The sequence below is a fragment of the Nesoenas mayeri genome (assembly GCF_963082525.1).
Source record: "Nesoenas mayeri genome assembly, chromosome: 2".
Taxonomy (NCBI): domain Eukaryota; kingdom Metazoa; phylum Chordata; class Aves; order Columbiformes; family Columbidae; genus Nesoenas; species Nesoenas mayeri.
In genome coordinates this window covers 81004906-81022632 of record NC_137543.1, presented here as the reverse complement: position 1 = coordinate 81022632, position 17727 = coordinate 81004906, and the positions used below count along the sequence as shown (strand labels likewise).

Genomic DNA, 17727 nt, shown 5'->3' with positions numbered 1-17727 from the left:
ATGGAGAAAAATCACAGTGTCATTTAATCTTACAGACTGTGTTTTCAGCTTCTTTTTTCCTCCATGGTCCAATTTATTTATTTACTTAAAAAAAAAAAAAAAATTAAACTCAAGGACTTTAGTGCTTAAATGAATGCCTCTGAGAGATCTCAAAGAGAAAATGCTTGTGGGAAGATGGTAATTCTCACACTGAAGTGACAGCTTTATTCCCTTAGCAGCCACCTTGTTGAGAAGATCAACTGTCTCCAACAGCTTCCAGGTGAAGTCTGGTAGATACTATATATTAAAGTAGATAAAGCATCTGTGATTTGATCTTAGATGGTATCCAGACTTGGAGAACTCTGGCTTCTAGATGTATACTGACTTTGTGAATTATTTTGAAATTTAGCCAATGTAAGAAAATTAAATTTTGCAATTTTCCATCAAATGAACTGACAAAAGAAATTTTCCTTTGCTTCACATGGAACTTGCTTTATTATTTTTAAGACAATGGGAGCAAATAGAGATGTTTAAAACAAACAAACAAACAAAAAACAATGACAACAAAAACCACAAACCCACCAAGTTTATATTTCTGGGAAATTAAGGAGTGAAACATTGATAGTTTTCTGAAGGTTTCCAACTTCAATGTTTGTCCTGACAGAGTATGAATTTGTTAAAGTATCTGACTAGATCTGCTAGTCTTATTCACTATAGTTCTCCAAATATAACTTTTTTTTTTTTTTTTCTGTTTGCTTTTCAGGGGAGTAATAGAAATAGTTGTGATAGTAGTGAAATGTCATTTTGCTGACACTATCCATTACTGGAAATCAACACACAGGTGTGTGTACATTCTCATGCACACACACAAATAACTTTTTCAGAATCAGGGTGTATAAATATTGTTCTGCCAACATGAGCTACTTCACCCCAGATGCTGTTATTTCTAATAGCCAGAAGAAATCAGTGTTAGCTGGCAAGGAACACTTCTGCTGTAAGTTTGTCATGTGTATAATTACTTGTTTGTTGATTCAGTTCAAAAAAGGATCTGAGTAGAATTTAGCCCCTGCTTTCTATCCTTCTCAATTAGTTCTCCTCCATTCTTGAAATTCTTTCTTTTCTCACCAACTCTTGCCTTCAGAAAAATAGCATAACCCTTCAGTTTCATCGCTTCATTGCTGTCAAGTGAGCTTTACAGCTGCTGAGGTTCTATGTCTACATTTTTATTTTAATCAAGTCTGGTAAGGTGCATATTAATGTCTGCTAACAGGCCATTAATTAATTGGCTTATTAATTATAAAAAGGTTAACACTACATTGGGCATCAAGAGGACCCATACTTTTCTTTCTCACTTCTGAATGAATATTTTAGAAATATTTTCCTTAGAAAGCAAGAACCTTTTTCTGAAAGAATGTGAGCTTTCCGTTTAAAAAACAGTTCTGCCAAATGTTTTTGACCTGTCCTATTACACATACAATGACTGTTTTCCACATGGCAAAGCATGATTTCTATACCATTGGGTGCTATACTTTTTACATACGTCAGTGAATTCAGGGAATACTTCAATTCCCGCGTATGGAATCAGGGGATATAGGCAGTATATTTTCTTGAGTTTTAAAATCAGTCTTAAAACCAACTAAATTTTATACTAGTGTTGTGGCATTGAGGTCTTGATTAAAGGTGGTTTCTTTTGCAAAATAGCATGTTTTTGAAGCAAGATTCTGTAATGTGTCACTGAACATTTAATATAAGACAGGGCAACAGGATGAAAGTTTTTCTACTAGGTTGTCAAATAAAAGCTGAAGGTGCATGGCAAAACAAATTATATTTCACTGATGGAGAGCACTGAGAATTTATATGCAATATATAACAAGTTAATACCTTTTTTAAGGTCTTATCTGAATTTTTACAGCTAGGTATGGTATTTAACATTATTTTTAGTATTTGAGTAATAACAGAAACTGATTCCCTTCAAAATATTCTTCCATCAACATTTTCTTGTTGCTTGCCTTTGCCTCATAATATGTCAACATTATTGACTAAATATATCTATATAAGACAATCTTTCTGCTTTCACATGGTAGTTGTTTCAATAACAGATATGCCACCTTTGCAAAATTCAGTAGAGAATAATTAGCTTTTGCCAAACTTTTTCGACAATATTGCCATGACTTTGTAAACTACATGTTTACAGACACTTCAGATTGATCCTATTCTGCTACAGTTCAGCAAGGAAGTATTATGAAAAAATTAAAAAATATTCCCAGCAATTATCTTCAGTATTGTTAATTATCTCAGGTGTGTATAGAGAATATCATGTACTATGTTGTATATAGTCATTAGAATAAGCATTCTTTAAAATGTATTTGCTTTGCTTCTCCACGTGAATAGAGACAGAACTGTGTGCTGTCTTTTAGTTTTAAACCAGATCAAGCCACTTGAGCCCACATGGTTTATGCTTCAGATTCAGTCCAGACAGACTGCAACTGAACACTGGACAGAAAAATTCTCATCAAAAGAGCACTTTCTCCACCACCCCCGCCTTTTATGTTTCCCTCAGGATATCTATCAGCTCTGTGCAGCAGTCTTGTGTGGGCTTCACTGTCTATATCACAAGAACAGCTTTTATTAAATTCTACTTTAGCACTTGAGCTTCCAGGTCCAGCATGAAAATGAAAGCAGAGGTAGAAATATTGCTTGGTCACACATTCCAAAAGCTTATCTCAGTGTTATTTGAAAAAAACACCAGGGCTTTTGAAGGCAAAGGTCCTACCTCTCAGGAATATGTCTCTCGTAGGGTTGCTACATCTAATTCTGCTTCATTTGGGTAAACCAAACTAAAACCAGGGGTGGCTGATGTTCTTTCTGTTTTGTTCCCTGGCAATTTAAAACTGATTCTTAACAGAAATTTTAAACAGAGCGCTGATATTTCATACCTGCCCTTTTGGTTAAACAATTATTTTTCCTAACCAATAACAAAGTGCATCTAATTATTGGGGGGGCAAGCAGATGATACTTTGCATAGATCATTCTGGTTCAGCCTGAATTTTTTCTCAATAAAAACAGATGTTTATGTGAAACTGTAACTCTCAAAGTCACCAGGGTGCAATGTAGGTGGAGAAAATCTCTGTACCAGGTCCTGGCCACATCAGAATATTGGAAAGTATAGATGCTTTAGATGCTTTTATCTATCTTCAAAGTGTGGTTCTTAAAATCTTTCATGCTAGAGAAATCAAACTAATGGCCCAGTCATTTCATTGGCTGAATTTAGCAGCAGTCAAGTAGAAAATTAGAATAAGCTAACTTTGAGCATCCTGCTGAGGTCACGTACTATTTGGGTCAAGTTCAAATTTCAACACATTCACTGCTGATTTTTATTTCAGGTAATTCAGACGATCACTGCCACTGACAAAGATAACTCTGCAAATGGGGCAAGATTCCATTTTTCCCTTGAGGAAGGGCTTTCTTTGAATCCCAACTTTACTCTAAGGGACAATGAAGGTAAATCAAACACATAAATCTCAAAGAAATGGGTCTCTGTTTTGCATGGGATGTCTCACTGAACAGAATAATTTCCATGCATTTCTTGACAGGAGAAAACTGTAATCTGTTATCACTGAACTGGTTGATATCAAAGACATGGTGTATACAACATACTACAAACTATGAATAATCAGATATTGCATTTTATTTTTGTATTCCACTGCATTTTGACATTTATACTTCATACATTCAGGAATGTTTTTAAAAAGTGTATTAATGGAAAAGATGCTGACAATTTGGTCTGCTTCTAGGTGAATATCACTGAGTGAGTACTTTCAAGGTTATTGCTGGTATATTGCTTAAAGGAGGAGCATGAAGATAGACCCAGAAGGAAAATGGTCTTCAGGGTCACTCAGCCAAGAGTTTCTGAACATTTCTTGAATGAAAGAACCATCCAGGCTTTAAAAAAAAAAAAAAAAATCAAAACACACACAAAAAAACCAAAACACAAACAAACAAACAAAATCAGCCTTACTATTTGTTGAGTATTGCCTCATAGTTTCCATTTTGCAACGTGATGAAAATGAGAGTAGACTTTAAATGCTTAGCTGTAGTTTTACTCTGAAGTTTTGTGTGTGGTGTGTGGTTTTATTGGTATGCATGTAAAGAAGTGGGTGTGAGTTGGCTTTAATAGTTACATTGTTACAGTGTTGTTATGGAATATCTTCTGAGATATTACAAGTCACTGCTGATCTGTAATGACTGAGGAGCATTAACTCCATCATTGCTACATATGGCACATACAGTGATGTTTAAATTATTCTTTACAGATATTTTTTATCTGTTTTCATAACCTTTCAGGGAAGGAGACTGTTTAATCTTCCTAAAGAAGCTGTTCCAATGTTTAACTATAATTACAGAAAGAAAAAAACCCCAACAAGTCGTGCTGTTTGTTCAGTCTAGATTCATGACCTTCATAGCTGGTTCCAAAAAAGATCAATCCAGTATCTATCAATATTAAAAAACCTAATAATATTTGAAGAACTAATTCATATATTAAAAATACTCTTTAAGTGATGACCCCAGCCCTTTCCCAGATTAGTGTATCAATTCCACTCAGTTTGGGATGGAGCATTATAGCAAAAGCCAGAGGCTTGTTCCTGAAATAAAGTGTACCATTGTGCAGTTTTGTATTTGAGTCTCAAGACTGAAATGAAGTCATTGAGTATTGGACTGTGATCTCATGTGGGATACCATGGCCATGCTCATTTCAGTACAATACACATCAATATACTTTCGAATAATAAAGTTGAGGTTCATGATGAAGTAGATATTTCATCGTTCTGAACATATTTTAATTGGAATCTGCATTATATGTGCTTATTACCAATGGAAAATGCTGTGTTATACTTTGCAGGCTGCATTTCCATGTTTCAACATAAGTTGATTTGTAAGAGGGTGAAAAATTTTAATAAATCTTTAATGCATCAATGTCATACTTTGGATATAAGTATGCAGCAGTATTTGGTGCTTTCTTCTTACCTCCACAAGAGAAGTGAGCAATGACTTTACCATCAACTGCAGAAGGCAGTCTCTGGACTATGTTAAGTTGGATTTGGCAGGGGGAAGTAGGGGGAAAAGTTGTCCTTTAAGATGAAGGCCTGTTGTGCATTATGTTTCTGTTTCACCTAAGGAGATACAAAAAGTAAGCACGCACTTCCTGTAGCATCTCACATAAAACTTCAATATGTACAGAGACCCCAGAAATGCAATTCCCAATTTACCCATATAACTACCACAATGACAGTTTAACTCAAATCATAACAATAAGTTTATCTTAAAAAGAAAAACATTGTCACTGTTTTGCTCAATGCCTGAATCTTTGTTTGTACTGTTTAAACACTGCCCCTATTTTGTTTGTGATACAATCTATAAGTGCAATGTTAGTGAAACACTTATAAATTTTATTTGCAATATTCACTTTTCAAGCACTTGCAACTTTTGTATTTATCATCTATTCCTATTCAGAAATTTGTATTTGTTGCTTTGTATTATAGGAAATAGCTGAGAGATGGTGGACAGAAGAGGTTTTTCTTCTGTCTGTGACAAGTTTGCACTTTTGAAAATTGACATTTTTGAGCAACAGCTGTTAAAAGTATCAGAATGCTCTTAACACAAGATAGCTGCTATTTTTACCTCTGGATCCAATAATTCTATAAAGGCTGAAATTCTTAGAAATTAAAAGGAAAAACATACAACAATTGCCTTACAAGAGTTTTCAATAATGTTTTGCAGAATGATAAGAAAATCTTGATGTCACATTGAAAGTGGTAGTCAGTGGTAGCTGTATCTGTCACTGCAAAGTTATATTTCTCTTGCAGTCATCTTTGGCTCCAGTCATCCTCTCCTTTTATTTCTTTAGGACAAAGGTTTCATGTCAAAGAAATCTCAGTAGACATTTTCTTCCCATGTTTTCATGACCCAGAACAACAGAATTCTGCTCTTTGAGACTAAAAATACTATTGCGTGAATGTTCTCTTACTTCACTATCAGCAGTAGAGCTACAAGATCAAAAGACTGCAGCAGTGAATTGGATCGTTAATATTAACGCTTATATCTGTGTACCTTGAAATCTAGAGGACTTGCAGAAGCATGAAATTTTGTAGTTTGTCCCTACCTACCTGTATAGACTGCAGCAGTATACAGTCTCAGTATTTGCATGATTCAGGTCAATAATATTGTATTACTTCAGCAGAGGAATTAAAGTGTCAGTTCAGATAACTGATCATATGACCAGCTAATCTTTTATCTCTTGAGCCTGGACTTGTGCCTCTACTTAGTAACAATTCACAGTTGTAAAGCTCCAGCTTTTAAATATGCACTTTTGTAATTCAGAGCTTAAAACCCTTAGGGAAATGTAGCCACAAGGCTATAGCAAATATGCAGTCCAGCAGAACCAAATTGCTGCTTGGTTTGCCTTCTGGATGCTGCAGGTGTTTACACTTTTCATTTTAAATAAAAAAATGTAAAAGACAGAATATGATACTTTTTTTCCTACTGACTGAATTCTTAACCTACCTGGTAGATTCTTTGCTGATATTTGAGCTTTTTTAGATACTGACAAAGTACTGTTCAGTGAGAGTAAAGGCTTAAGGGTATGAACAAGAGGACAGACAACAAAATGAAGTGGTATCTGTACACATGTAAGCCAGACAAAACAACAGCTGAAATAGAATTTATTTGCTATACAAAGAAAATGCATTAAGTTGTAATCATTTCCCGCGATTTTAGAGAGCAAGCCCAGGGAAGATGCCTTTTTGTTTGTCTGGGAATTGTACTTATGAAGGCTTTTTGATAAAAACAGAAAAAGATGTTATGATTTCTATTAAAACCTGAGCAGTCAAATACTTTTTTAATCTAGAAGTGCTTTATGTTGCAGTTCAGATGCTACATAACTTCTCACTTTGATTTTCAGGATGTTATTTTAGGTTTTTTTAATGCTTTTTTTAGCTTATGTGTAATATCTTAAATTTATACTTTTTTTTCCTAATCAGAAATATCTGCTTTTGGATGTCCTGTTAAAAGTTTTCAAGGGCACTAAAACTGACTTCTGTTGAGGAATCAGAGGAAAGATGAAAAAACTCATTCAAAACAGAGCTGTTTCTAATTACTGAATTTTAAAATTGTACTATTTTCTTTTTTTTTTTTAAATCCTGAAATGATCATAATGCTTTTCCAAATGCTTAAAGACTAGTTGATATATCTGTCAAAATTTCTTGGTTTGATGGAAAATGCATGTGAGCTTGTGTTATTGTTATGATATCCCCAACCATCAATACAGAGACACACACACATAGTCTCTCTCTCTCAGAGTTTAAAAAATTAATTCCCTCTTTCTGCCTGTTTTGTTGGCTATTAGAGACCTCTTTCAGAAGTTACACAACACTTTTCAGGGAGCTGGCTAAAGATTGAACCATCAGAGAACAGTTCACTTACATGCAAGAGAGCATTTACTAATTTTAGAAATTTATAATGTGTTCATCCACTCACGCCTGTGACGCAAATTAACATTTTTCCTGTATCAAAGATCAAAAATGAGGCAAAAAAAAAAAAAAAAATCAGTTTTACTTGACATTGCTATTATTTAGGAAAAGAGCAACCTCCAGAGAGTAATTCATTTCACCACAGTGTGAATTCCCTTGCAGAAGTTTCTGTTTATGTCTCTTCCCTGATATATGCAAAATTCTTATCCTCAACTATATAGCACAAGATGTCTGTAGCAGGCCACTGAACCGACTTACAGGTTTTAAAGTTACAAATAAGCATGCCAGATACCAGACTACGTCTTAATTGCTCCAGAGAGTCTTAAGTAGCATCAAAAAAAGGTCAGGCTGAAATCCTCGCTTTGCAATTTAGAATAAGCAGGAAACAGTTACATAGTTCCTGCCTTCATTTACATCAAAGTGACATGCTATGGTTATGTAGTATTGCAAGTTACTACTATCCTTCAATGAAATATAACCCTGTGAAAAAGACAAGATGTAACTTGAGACAAATCATATCTGAGAAAGTGCAAAGTTAGCATTATGCATGGTGACTCTAAGTACAGTCCATAGAAGTGCTGTTACTGTAAACAGATTGAATGCCTGAGCAGGTATTACCACAGAATCAACATATAAAAGCAAAGACAGAATTCTACTGCAGGTACAAAGGACAGAAGACCAGGACTAGGTACCATAGAGGGAGGCATTTTTCTTTTTCAGACCTCTGAATATTTTGGATCAGTTTCTGGTTTTAAAAAAGTTGGATCTAAGATGGATGAGATAGGTAAGTAAGTTAGCACATAGTGTATAGTTTTTTCATGAATTTGTTTTCAGTGTTGCTACCTATTGGTGTTTCACAAACCAACCCATAAGCTAATAACTATTTTTCAGGCCCCAAAAGTCTGCTAAGTTGATTTTCACCTTTTCCACCTACTGAACTAGGCATTGGCAATAGCTTTTTGTCCACTGGCAATATCTTTCAAACCAGTACAAAAAAAAAAACAAAAAACAAAAAACCAACAACCTACAAGAGTTATCAGTAAAGAAATGTAAGAGAAATGCCTATCAACATAATACTACATAAACAAGTTAACAAATCTAACTTTAGAAATATAAGAAATGCAAATCACTCCAATATAATTTATTTGTTTTTAATTAGTTATGACTTCTTAGAAAATTTATTGAAGTTGAACTGCTGATATAAGCAGAGCTGAAAATTAAAACATGTTTTAAACTATAAACAGGTTTTTACTGTTTTTATTTCCATTTCTCTTGTGTCCGCCTGTAACATATAATGTGTCAAAGGAATTCTCAAATTGTGAAAAATAAATGAGTATCCTCCAAAGTGTTCCTGTAGTCACCTTCCACAACATTATATTTGATGCAGTTTCCTTCTCTGTGAAAGTGTTAGAGAACTCATTTGTAAAATATTCTAAAAGATTTGATAAGAAAGAATAACATGTAAGAGATTAATTACTTTGCGGTATATATGCACACACACACACGGACTAAGAGTTACTATCTGTAACTTTGTAATATTGAGAGCAACAGTGATAATTATCACTTCTGATGATATTGGGAACAGAAATTTCCAGGGTAGTTATTAGTCAATAGAATACAAACACCATATATTCACCATGGTGCCTCTTTGAAATTCAAAATTTGATCCTGGCTCTTTCTTTGCCTCAAATTGTGTCTTATGCTAGTATTTAATTCTATTATGTTAAAGATACAAGAAAAACAGTTTAATGTTGAAAGAACTGTAACTTATACTTTCCAGTATAAAAATGTCAGTTCCTTGTTTGGCAAGATCTTCCACTCCAGAGAAGCATGGTTTAATTATAGCTCTTTTCAGATTTTTTCACTGTAACATTTGAATTATCTAGTTTTTATATTTTGTCATTTTGGTATTTTCTTTTTATTTTTCTCACAGTTTTGTGGTGGTTTTGTTGTTGTTGTTATTGTTCTTGTTGTTGTTTTCCCCCCATACTTTTTCCCATTTGTCCACAGTTATCCTTATAGCATACATGATCACATCAATGCTCTTTCCTATACAACTTTGCCAATAGTGTCTGTGCTTAAATCCTTTCGCTACTGGTAGATTTCTGCTCAGAAATCCTCAGTTCTTCTTCACTATATTCAGTTTCTGATGTTTTTTTCTTTTTAGCTCCCATTTTCATCACTGCTTCTATAGGTGCATGGTGATACTGGATCATTCACTCTTTTTTAGATTTATGCCAGAAGATAAAAGGAGGAGGTTATACTTTCTTGCTCAGATTTGATTATTGAGCCTTATTTGGCTATAGGCCCAAGAAGATTCAAATGGACAAAATCTTGTACAATTTTCTTACTTATATGGACAAGGCAGTTGAACTGAAGTTTGGTGCCTGTAGGCACCAGAACAGAAATAAATCGGAGTATTAAGAAGAAATTAGACTGTTCTTATTGTTGGTAAAACCACTTACTGTCACTTTTGGATTTAGCAGGTTTGAGAATTTTTCTTTTGGGATAAAAGATATCTCAGATGTTAAATTAATGCTTAGCTCATGGATACAGTGTCACTTACTATCAATAGGGAATTTCATTTTGAGTCCTTGACATAACCTTACGTTTTTAAGGTATTATTTCTGGATAGCTTTGTTGTGTGATTGTCATCTCCTCATTTGTTGTAACTTGAAATATAATTATCCTTAGAACTGTCATTTCTTTGAAATACCTTTTTCTTTCTGTTGACAAGTACATGTGCTAAAAAGTGCATATAGGAGCTTTGTGCTTCTCTAATGACTTCAGTAGTATTTCTAGGTGACCGGTCAAACTTTAGTCTTTTGTGGCAGTATTGGTGCTGAAGGAAAAAGAAAAAAGAACAACCCACTAAGTAAAACAGGACTCTGTTCTCCTGTAATGAAGCTTAATAAAACAGGCTATGTACATTACATAACACTTGGCCTTGTACCTCCTCTAGACTGTGTGTAGTACCCAGTGGAGCTCAGATTTCATTATCATGTGGTTTTTTTTTTCTCTTCTGAGTTTATGAAACAATGTGCAAGTTGTATTGTAGCCCAACAGAGCAGTGTCATTATGTCATGAAAGTCACTTATGTGCTGCGGCATGTGTAGCACAAGGCTTTTTAGGGATGCTTAAGGTTCCACAGGCTGCTGCAATAATGTTGAAGCACTGTATAAAACAGAAGACAAACCTGTTGCACCTTTGTCCATACTACCTACTGGGAAGGGTCCCTAGTGCAGGTTATTAACTCTGATGGTGGTTGGCTGTTACATGAGAGAGTCCTCTTGGCCCACACCAAAAAAATATCAGGGAGAGTGACAAAATTTAGCAGTATGAACAGCTGGTATTCCTGGGATCATATTCCTCACTCTTGTTTTGTATAGCAACCTGCAACTTCAGAAGATAAAAAGATAAATTGTTAGATAGGAACTCTGCTACTAATCTTTAACAAGTTGTATTTCAAGGAAGGGAAGCAATTATAAATTGGCTTCTGAAGAATGAGAAAGTCAGTGGAGTTTTTCATGCATATGGGGGAAATAATAATGAAGCTTTTTTTTCTGAGTGTAGAAAGGCAGAAACAACCGTCATCACCTTATAGATATAAACTGAGAATGTTAACTTCTTTTTATGCACAATATGTCTTCATTTGAAATTCTCTACCAATCACAGATACGTAAGTTTATTTCTGCTCTTGGGCTGTATCTAGAGCTCAATCTGCTGCTGCTTTGGCAGCTGACAGGCAGACCAACCAAATGTCATTTTGTATTCTATGGTGGTTTCCCTCTTGCAACGACTGAAGATTTTATCTGTGTCCTCTAGCAGTATTAGAGAAGTTGGGACTGACAGTCTAGTATAAAAAAGGGGAGAGAGTGGCAAATGGGCAAGATATTAGTAAAAAAAAAACATGGGCAAAAGTTTTTTATGCAATGTTACGTAGCAGAAAGATAAACCAGCTGCTTACTTTACCCCCTGGTTATACCAATATGTATTGAAAAATTGAAAGACATACGGACAATCTCTGTAGTTTGTGTTCCATAAGATTATTTGCTTGGTTTAAGAGTATTTGAAAATAGATGCCTGAGGTTGTTCATGTGCTGCATTTTATTAAAAGTAGAAGACCATACGTGTATCAAAGAACAAGCTGGTCCAAATTTGTAAAATTAGACTTCTGTGTATCTTAGAATTAGATTGGCAGAGCTTAATAAGACCTCCATGGGAGGGCACAGTCTGTAATTATGTACATAAGGCCACAGCTCACTCTGCTTTAGGGGGGAGTTTTCTTTACATAATAAATGTAATTTGAATTGTGTTGATAGCAAGCTTGATTTCTTCAATCAATTGACTCAATTATATTACAGAACACTTTGGTGCCTGGTCTAGTTGCAGAATAATGTGGAAATAATATATTTCTTAACAACAAGGTAAGAAAAAATTCCACATTACTAGAACACCACAGTATGTTTTAATAATGTTTCAGAAGAACAAATTAAGCAATATAGAAAACAGCTAAAGTTTAATAGTGTTTTTTATAAAAATGAAATAAACATTTCTGTGTGTCATATGCTACACTTTTATAGGAATCATTTCCATAATCCTATGTCAAAAGAAAATACTAACCTTTGTGCAAATATCATTTCCACAACATGATGGTATTACTCTGTGTCAGATTTTTTTCAGATGAAAGAATTACCTGTTCATCTCCTTCTGGTTGCAATAGGATTCTGTAAATGGAATTAATATAAATGGCATTAAAAGTGGCTGGTGTCATGACTATATAGAGGAAGCTGGCATGAATCTTGGGATTCAGGTGTCAAAAACATATCTTGACTTCAAAACCTACTGCAAATAAATAAATAAATAAATAAATAACATATTTTGCAGTCAATGCAAAAGAGAAGAACAAAACTTAATGAGTTTATAACAAACTCACCATGCTGGAGATTTCAAGATCATAGATAGGGAGGGTAGCGAATAAAAGCTAATGAACTTCAAAGTAATAGAATCTGATACTCAGTTCTTGACTCACCAGCAAGGGTATCACTTCCTACTTCATATATATATATATTGTGTGAAACCTGTTACCAAATATGTTATGTTATTATGCTGATGGGGGGGTATACTATGAGTTTTTCTCAGTACCAGTGCCGGATGATATACAAAAGCAAAATTTTGAGATAAGTGAGTTAAAATGAATGTTTTAAAATTTGGCACAGAGCTTGACAGATGTGGCATGAAGAGTAGTCACCTCATAAACAGTTTGTGTCAAGTTTGAACAAAAACTTCATTCAAATACGCATGTGGAAAGTAATCAGTCATATGGGCTAAAATATGCCACACTAGCTGCATTGTTGCACTAGATTTTCACGAAGAGCCACAGGCTTCATTTTTCCAAGGTTATGATAAACACATTTAATGTTGTAGCCACAGTGGTAGGGAAGGAAAAAAAATCTGGTTAGTTTGTAATAGGAAGAGAATCCCAGCAGACGTATTTTTGTACTTATCACTCCTATGTTGTTTGTTAAAAAACTCCAAACCTACAACCCCAAAACTTGGAAACTGCGTGACTGTTAATCATGGGGAAGTAGTATGAGAGGAGTGTTCTCTTCTAATCCCTGTTCCCATTTCATTGTCCCCATCTCTCCCTCTTCAAAAATGCTCATGTCTCTGATTTCTCACTATCTCAAATTGTATTTGATTTATCTGTGAGCTATTATTCAGGGGCCAGTACTTCTAAAGTCATGGCAACAAATTGAAATTCCATTTTGCACATACGAAACCAAGATATAACTATGTATTATAGTAGCATTTATTCCCCTGCACTTTCTTTATTCCCCTTAATTTCTTGGACTGAAAGGAATGTGGGTGGCACTTACTGTCCTAATTAGTGAATATAAATGCTCTTGCAATGTGTGTATTAAGCATTAGTATTCTCACTGACTGTAATATACGCCAGATAGACCTGTAGCTAACATAATAGTGATGTAATCTTGAATTACTGTCTCCCCTTTGTTTGCTTACCTTATACCTCTACCAGTTTAGAACACATAATATCTGCTCTTTCCCCCTTCCCTTCCACCATCCCTCTTCCCTTCTTCCTTCTGACTTCTCCACAGCACGAGTCTTTGGCTACTGTCCCTTCAGATGTTTTCTGAAAGCTCATTTTATTTATAAAACCTATCACAGTAAGATATTAAGATCTTATTTTAACTTTTACTGAACACCTCTGAACATTCTTCTTAGAATTAACAGGATTTTATGTTGTGGATGAATTCCAGAAAAAAAAAAATATTATCAGAATTCCAGGTATTCACATTTACAATTTACAATTTACCATCATAACGTGGAATTCAAACACTTGAAAACTGGTCCCAAAATGTTTGTCAAAGTTCATTTAGACTCTAAGACAGGTAAATGATCTTAATAATCTTATTATGTAGTGCTAATTACTTCTCTCTGGCCTCCTCTTTCTCCTCTATTGCCCACAAATACTACCTGCCAAGTTTTAATTCTAGATTCTACATTTTCACAGATTAAGACTGGTGAGTTTTAAGATGCCCTGTGCTTCTATTCAACAGCAAACAAACAGCCAATAATATTTTCTTAAATTTTTGCTTCATTAAAATGATATTCTGGTTTTGATATTGTAGATAATACAGCCAGTATTCTGACAAGAAGAAGGAGATACAGTCGAACCACTCAAGATATCTATTACCTCCCACTTTTGATTTCTGATGGTGGAGTGCCCCCTCTCAGCAGCAGCAGTACTCTCACAATTAGGGTTTGTGCATGTGAGAGAGATGGACGAGTGAGAACTTGCCATGCTGAAGCTTTCCTCTCCTCCGCTGGCTTGAGCACAGGAGCTTTAATTGCAATCCTGCTCTGTGTCGTCATTCTTCTTGGTAAGCCATTTTCAGTCTTAAGTAATGCTATCCTTCCACTGGTTCTCTGAATGTGGTAGGGCAGAAATTTTTAGTATGATGTTTTTGAACCAGAGACTGCGTTGTAGTAGGAGGTAATTAGAAACACATAGCTGTGATTAAGAGGGAAAGGTTTAGCTTAAATTAATAGGGAAGAATGCCCTTAAAGTACATTCATGAATATCTGGAGTCCACAGGAAATTATGTTTCAGAGGTTATCAAGTAATTAACACTGCAGATCTTTCTTCTGTAATTTTGAAGTTTTAAAAAAAACACTGACTCTAATTCCACGTCTAGAATAGTGAAAAATGATAGAAAAGAGATGAGGAAAGCTTTTTGAAATGCCTTACACTGTAAGAAGCACCATTAACGCTGTAGAAAAACAGCTTCTTAATTACCTCTGTGGACTAAGCTGATAGCTGTGCACAACATAATCCAGGGGGGCAAGGGACATATGAGACTATAAGCTTACTCCATTAGATAAATGCCCTTGCAAGTGCGTTTTCTCTTGATTTTTTTTTTCCTCAGGCCAATTTGGATGTTACCCATTAGTTAATATTCTTTTTTCCTTTTTTTTTTTTTTTTTTTTTCTGTCAGAGGCACATCTTGCTGAGTACATGTCTCTGTACTACTCATGTACCTTTGTGCATTCTTATAGACACAGCAAAAAATTATGGAAAATGCACTGTGACCTGCATAGGAGATCTTGTAGATTTCTTTCCAAAGGCTCTACATTTTCGAAAGATTACTTTCCTCACAGCTTACTTCAGAACTTCTTTGTCAGAAAGATACTTTAAAATGTATATTAATGCATTTAGATTATAGTCTTATATTTTATCATACAAGATTGAGTATTCATCTTTTTACACTTCAATTAAATATATATACTAAATATTGGTTTTAATTAAGCACTGAAAGCCCCTTAATAATGCTTCTGAATAACTGTCAGCATTAGTTACTCATTTCTCATTTAACTGAAATAATATTATTCCTTTTTATGTCCTTTATGAGATCCCTAATAATCTAATTTTATTATTGGCTCAAGAAATACCAGTAATCCTCACAAAGAAAATATACAGTAGAAGAACAATCTTACAGGCCCTTTGGAAGATCAGGCTGTATTGGAAGTCTGTAATTTCAGCACAGCATTATTAATTTTCCCTTTAATTTTGTGGTCTCAGCACTTTGTCAAGTTGCTATGTCAAAACACAGCTATATGGACATCATGGGTGCTTTCCAGGCATACAGCAATCTATCTTCAGCTAACACATTACACAACAAAGGCATTCACTTAGGAACATAAGTACACTCTTTTCCAGATTTGACAGGTTTGGTGACCCTTTTGTTACAGACAAGTGCCTGATGCAATGATTCCAAATACCAGTATTAGCTTGAAAGTATTACTACTATATATTTGTGATGTAGTGTCTGCTATTTCTTTAGCATATGTCCACTTATTTCAGATGTAAACTTTAAACCTAATCTAATATCTGCAGTTTTCTCTTTAGCAATTGTGGTCCTTTTCATCACTCTAAGACGTAGCAAGAAGGAGCCCTTGATCATTTCAGAAGAAGATGTCCGGGAAAATATTGTGACATATGACGATGAGGGTGGTGGAGAAGAAGACACAGAAGCATTTGACATCACTGCACTGCGGAATCCATCAGCTGCTGAGGAGCTAAAATACCGTAGGGATGTTCGTCCTGAAGTGAAGCCTGCAGCCAGGCATAATCCCTCCTCAAGCCTCGACAGTATAGATGTTCAGGAGTTCATTAAACAAAGACTGGCAGAGGCTGACCTGGACCCCAGCGTGCCCCCGTATGACTCCCTACAGACATATGCCTATGAGGGTCATAGATCAGAAGCTGGGTCTATCAGCTCTCTGGATTCAGCCACAACACACTCTGACGAGGATTATAATTACCTTGGAGACTGGGGACCTGAGTTCAAGAAACTAGCTGAACTCTATGGGGAAATAGAATCAGAAAGAACAACCTAGTTGTAATTCCCAGAACAAAGAAGTTCCTAAACAAGTGGAGATAAAATGACAGCGACGGTAACAAAAAATGAAGACAGAACTTGGAACAGAGCAAGTTGTATGCGGTTACTGTAGAACAAGTGCCCTTTTCATGTTTGAAACTGGGTTCTCCAATTTGAAGAAAGTCAAATTTTGAAAAATACTGAAAAAAGAAGCTATTGTCCCTTGTGTATATTTTTTAATTGCTCAAAAAGTCTGTGGTACCGTATCTGTAACAATACCTGAAGTAAAGCCAAGAAAAGGCATTTTTATTGCAAAATGCTTAACATCTCTGAGCTACACTAAGTTTATGGTCATGCCTGTTTAGGAAGATAAATAACGGAGGAGCAAAGCTCTTGCAGGTGGTTGTGGTGTTGCATATCTAGCTGTGCTCTAGGCCTTGTAATCCCAATATGAGGTAGCCAACGGAGTATGAGAAATGCTAACGGTGTGTTTCCTTTAGAGAAGGGATAAGCCACACCTGTCCTCTTAAATAAACGGTCCTTTAATTATTTAGTTTAGCTGCATTGAGATGATGTCATTCCATTATGTCCCTCATCATCTTTTCACCCATGACCAGCTAGGAGAGGGAGGGCACTATTAGCTGTTAGCTCAAACATGGCTCTGGCCCATAACCCCTGACCTGCTCTGTAACTATGTGCTAGACAAATCATTGTTTCCAGTGTTGTCCTTTTTCCTTTTGTCTTTTCACAGGAATATCATTCATTCAATTTAAATGGGTCCACAGTACTCTTTATGCAGCGAAGCAGATGAAGCATAGACTCTTTCAATAAAAATAGCAATGGTGACCCCATCAAACCATGCAGTTATTTGGTTCACTGTGCTTCACTTATGTCCATAGAGAAAGCTTTCCTGGTCTTTTGCTGGTCTGAATCCAGGAGCTACAACAGTCAGTTTAAAACAAAGAGTTCTTAATCATAATGTCTCTCTATTTTGTGTGTGACTAGGAGCAAAATAGAGATGCTGGTAAGACATTGGAATAGGGAAAACTGAAGCAAAGAGAATGAGATGATGCTTTTTTTTTTTTTTCTTTTTAGTTTAATCTACTGATATTTAATGTCTTTTAGAGTAATTTGCATCTAAGAAGAGCACGCTTTTTTCTCTATATTTCAAGCATCATGGAAACAGGAATATTTGAAGTCAGTAGAGGAAGAAAAAAATAAAATGTACCAGTATTGTGGTTCCTGTGGATTAAATAAATGGATTTCTCATGTTAGTGTCTTTTTAGCATTGCAGAACTGCTTAACAGTTCTGCTTAATA

The 17727-nt window shown here is 35.2% G+C and overlaps 1 protein-coding gene across 2 annotated transcripts in view; it reads left to right on the top strand.

Annotated features, from left to right (window-relative positions):
• CDH18 (cadherin 18) overlaps positions 1–16427 on the top strand; it is a gene marked incomplete at both ends in the record, with an annotated part of 164230 nt that extends 147803 nt beyond the window's left edge. The window contains 3 exons of one of the 2 annotated variants that reach the window (XM_080339182.1): positions 3363–3480; positions 14159–14410; positions 15937–16427. In XM_080339182.1, the coding sequence (XP_080195308.1) occupies positions 3363–3480; positions 14159–14410; positions 15937–16427 (861 nt within the window). Of the gene's footprint in view, positions 1–3362; positions 3481–14158; positions 14411–15924 lie in introns of both variants that reach the window. The other variant, XM_080339181.1, reaches the window with a different exon arrangement.
• Between the last annotated feature and the right edge of the window lie 1300 nt (positions 16428–17727).